General features: G+C 35.4%; 1 protein-coding gene across 1 annotated transcript in view; it reads left to right on the forward strand.

Annotated features, from left to right (window-relative positions):
- Nucleotides 1–5,000, forward strand: part of LOC113802339 (bromodomain-containing protein 4) — a gene marked incomplete at its 5' end in the record, with an annotated part of 5,111 nt that continues 111 nt past the window's right edge. Inside the window, 6 exon segments of the mRNA XM_070122129.1 lie at nt 1–806; nt 1,956–2,120; nt 2,233–2,349; nt 2,520–2,744; nt 4,195–4,431; nt 4,540–5,000. The exon segment at nt 4,540–5,000 is cut by the window's right edge and continues 111 nt beyond it. Coding sequence (XP_069978230.1) covers nt 1–806; nt 1,956–2,120; nt 2,233–2,349; nt 2,520–2,744; nt 4,195–4,431; nt 4,540–4,671 — 1,682 coding nt within the window.

The raw sequence follows: 5,000 nt of genomic DNA on the forward strand, positions 1-5,000 counted from the left end.
ACCATGGCCCTCCTCCACAGCGGCACATCCCACCCCCACATCCTCCACCACCTATTCACAACCAGCCACCACCCCACATGCAGCACCCACCACCTTCTCACCCTCCACCTCCTCAGCATCATCCTCCTCCACACCAGCCACCCTCTGACATGCAGCACATACCTGGACGACCTAGCATGCCTCCTCCCCACCATCATGGACCTCCACATCTACAGGGTCCACCTCATAGACCCTCACATCCACCCAACCATGGCCCACCTCATGCACATCCCCCGGATCTGAACCAAAGGCCGCCAGTCTCCCAGGGCCACCGTGACCAGTACCACCATCAGAGTGATTCCTTCCCACCACGAGGGCCTCCTCCATTACCTGCTCACCACGAATCAGTGGGAGGACAACGAGACTACAGGGAAAGCCATCGGTTTACAGAGCCTCCTCCATCTTGGGAGGAACCCCATGCCATGTGTAATGACTATAATGAATATAATGAAGTCTATAATGAGCCTAGAGTGGACCCCTATGAAAGGGATGATTACTATCACAAAAACCAATATCAAGAGGAGCCCCCTTACCAGGACTCCTATTATGATCAACCTTACTCTGAGCCACCACCAAAGTATGAAGAGGAATACCAGCGCCCTCGAGTCAGGGAGGAGTACCCCCAAGAGCCATACCCAGAGGAATCATACCAAGGATATGACCAGCCCGAACAGCAGGAGAATTATAGGCCAGCTGCCAGGAGTAGGGATGTTAGAAGTCGGCTTGGAGGAAGAGTCACAGTCGGCCAAAATCCACATCATCTACAGGTGAATTGATGAGACAAGAATATTTCAAATATAAATCTTTTCAGAATATTTGTTGCATTTATTATTATTGTCGTTATTGTTATTATTATTATTATTATTATTATTATTATTATTATTATTATTATTATTATTATTATTATTATTATTATTATTATTATTATTATTATTATTATTATTATTGTTATTATTATTATTCATTGTTTTTATTGTTATTGTTAATTATTATTGTCATTGATTGATAATATGAATAATAATAATAGTAATACTAATGATGATTATAATAATGGTAACAGTAATGATGATTTTTATTATTAGTGTTATTAATGTTGCTGTTATTATTATTATTATTATTATTGTTATTATTATTATTATTATTTTTTATTATTATTATTATTATTATTATTATTATTATTATTATTATGATTATTATTATTGTTATTATCCTTATTGTTCTTTTTCTTGTTCTTGTTATTATTATTATTATTTTGTTGTATTTATTGTTATTATTGCTGTTATTATTTTTTTAGTTATTATTAGTATTAGTATTAGCATTAGCATTATTGTTATTATTGTTCCTAATTTTATTACTATTTTTATTATTGTTATTGTTATAATCATAATCATTATCATCATTATTATTAGTAGTATTATTGATATTATTGTTATTATTAATGTTATTTTTTCCATTATTAATGTTATTATTATTGTTATTATTATTGTTGTTGTTATTATTATTATTATTATTATTATTATTATTATTATTATTATTAATTTTGTTATTATTATTATTTTTGTTATTATTATTATTTTTGTTGTTATTATTATTATTATTATTATTATTATTATTATTATTATTATTATTATTATCATTATCATTATCATTATCATTATCATTATCATTATTATCATCATCATCATCATCATCATCATCATCATCATTATCATCATCATCATCATCATCATCATCATTGTTGTTATTGTTGTTTTTGTCATCATCATCATTGTTACAGTTACTCTTGTTATTGATATCATTATTATCTTTCTTATTACTACTACTATTATTATTATTATACTTAATTACTTCTGATTACTACTACTATTGCTATTACTACTATTTTATTATTATTATTGTACATATATTATTTTCAGGTTAAAGTTGTCCAGAATCTCTCAGAAGAAGCTGAGTCTCCACCAGCACAACCTCAAATTGGACAGAAAATACAAACTGTGCAACGGCAGCAACCAGCACGCTCACGTAAATACAAAAGGATTACAAGGAAGAACATGAAAGGAGAAGTTATTTCAGTAAAAAAGGTTAGTTTTTACCATGTTTAGAGTATTTTGCTATAGTTATATATGAATGTGTGTCTTCTCTCTGTGTCTCTCCTCTCCTCTCTCGGTGACTATTTTCCTCAATTTTTTTCAGATCCCAGTTGATGAACACGGCAATCAAATTGGACCTCCAGTAACAGAATTTGAAGCCAATGAGTCTTATATGGAGAGCACAAATACTGCTGCTTCAGTTTCTAGCAATCAACAACAGGTAAATTTATTTGTGTAGCATTTATTTAGGTTCGATATTAGAAGTGAAATAAAGTTATTGTGTTATTAATTTGTTCTCTCTGGTATCGTAATTTAAGTTTTTGTATTAAGTTTCACAAAATACTGTCATCTGTTGTCTTCTGAAACTTTGCTTTTGTTTTTCATGATTAGCGAGTGCCAGTTGTGAAAACATTGCGTCAGATAGTTAGGAAAGTACCAGCAAATCGACAGCAAACACAGCAGCAGCAGCAACAGCAGCAACAACAAGTTCCACCAGTAACTCAGCAACAGGTCAAGCTAAGAGAAATTCCACAAGCTGAGCAGAGCAAAGCACAGACTCAGCAGGGAAAAATTGTAAAGAGAATGGTTGTATCCACTGGAGATGTATCATCACAGGTAAGGAAATTTATTAATGATTATTAAATCTAATTTGAATATGAACATGCTACGCTTTAAAGAAAATTATGTGTTATATTGTATTTTATGCTGTTTTTGGGAAGAACCTTGAAGTATGGGTGAAGCTGTGGCTATATGATTTATGTTGTTAAGGAAGAATGCAATGTGTGCCAATGTAGGTTAAAAAAAAAGAAAAAAAAAGAGAACTGTGAAACTTTCCAGATCAATAGGCATTTGTGTTACCTACAATGTGCATCACAATGTCATGTCATTACACCAGTCCACTGTATAAAATACATAGTGACCTTAAAGCCCTGTTGATATGGTTGCTTCAAGAAATTTGGCCTTTAGGCCCTTTGACACTTTAACCCACTGGCGCTGGTACATTTTCAAGCTGAAAATAATAGTTTCCGGGCAGCTTCAAAATCGGCCAGTTGGGGAACCTGCCCGCGCGCTGCCAACCATGGGCAACAAAATCAGAGCACAAGCTCCTATCTAGCGTCGCACCGGCGGGACGCCCGGTAATGTGAGACACCCAGTGGAAGTGGATAAAATGTCATGCGACCATGTTATGTCACCTAAAATTGCACAATTTTTGGAAATGATTTCTGAGTGGTTAACCCATTGGATCCGGTTGCGTCACTGAAATCACGGTGCCGAAAACCTGGGCAATGGGTTATGTCAGTGGCCAACATCCAGGGTGTGCAGCACTTAGGTCAGGCGCGCCCGATCACCCATGAGCAGTGATAAGAATCTGTGCCTCCCCTTTGCAAAGTTATTTTGTGTAAACATTTTTAGCTTTATCGCCATTTTCCAATATTCATTTATTCTTTTGATTTGCTTTATCCAAATGATAATAGCATATTTTCCTTGCACAGACTCCATATTATATCTCTTATGTAGTAAATAACTTTAAATTTTATGTAATACAACATGCCACCGCCGATCACTGCTGCCAGCAATACGGTACCCAGCATGGAAAATGAAATCACCCAGGCCATGGCCAATTTGCTTGAGTGATGGCATGTTCACGTCACCTGTCCCTCAACTCAAGTTTTTCCATGACGTAACCACACTGTCATCCTGGTCCAATGGGTTAAGAAGCATTATGAGCACTGTTTGAAATTTGTGATTTTCTTGACGCTAAGTGTTGCATTCTCCCTTAAGGGATTCTGTTATTGAGGTTTGAAGTTTTTGTTGAGGAAATTAATATTTCATTGAAATTTTTGGTTTGCTGGATTATATTTGACTTTTATGTTTATATCAATACACTAAGCCATGATTTTTTCATTAAAACAGATAAGGCATAGTATTCCTGTAACATTGGAAAAGGTTTGCATGTTTCCTATAGATAAGAATTTTTTCTACAATTTAGGAAGGTAATATTTTCAAATAAGATGATTGAGATAGCTTTAAAAAAAAATTGTGATGCCTGTTTTGATTTTGACAGTCAAATCAAGCAGGACGTCGCATTGTGACAACTGGAGCCCCAAAAGGGAATAACAGCAGCAGCAATACTGTCCACAGACCAGGAAGCGGAATCCGGAGAGTGATCACACAGACGCCAGCATCACAGACAGGAAACACAGAAGGGTACCATACTGTCCATCTGTGTGATCTACCGACCAATCTCACATTAACAGACATTACTCAGATGGTGAACAGTGCAGGAGTTGGGCAGCCTTTGGTGAGTAGGAATTTCTCCAGATGTTTTTCTGTTTCCAAACAGTGGCAGTTTGTTCTGCCCATAGGTTACCTCTTTAGGCTAACCTTTTCTTCTTGGTTTTCATTTCAGGGTGTAGACTATGTGTCAGGGTCAAGAGAGTGTGTCATTACATTCCATCAGTCAGAGGTTGCTGCTAAGTTTTACCAGAAAATAAATCGCAGAATGGTGAACATGTCATTTATCAGGGCAAAGATGTACTAAATAGATTTTGCATATGATGGTTGCGAGAATGAATTTCCTATTCTGTGTGAGTGCAGAGATGAAAGATGTCGTGGTGAAGGTAGTCAAAAGGTAGTCAGATTCCTCTGAAAGTGGCATTATGAGAAGAATTATTTTCTTACATTGATAAAATCAGACTTGTGCAATTTGATGCTTTATTTCTTTGTATTAATATTGACAAGTTCCACAAAGTGACAGTGCTAATGTCTAAAGTAATCTCATATTCATAAAGTAGATCAGGTTATCTAAAATTTCTTTGGCAGTTGTTTATAATACCCTGCCATAACCTAAGCATTTAAAAAAGCCTAGTA

The sequence above is a fragment of the Penaeus vannamei genome, chromosome 5 (genome assembly GCF_042767895.1).
Source record: "Penaeus vannamei isolate JL-2024 chromosome 5, ASM4276789v1, whole genome shotgun sequence".
In the NCBI taxonomy this organism is placed as follows: domain Eukaryota; kingdom Metazoa; phylum Arthropoda; class Malacostraca; order Decapoda; family Penaeidae; genus Penaeus; species Penaeus vannamei.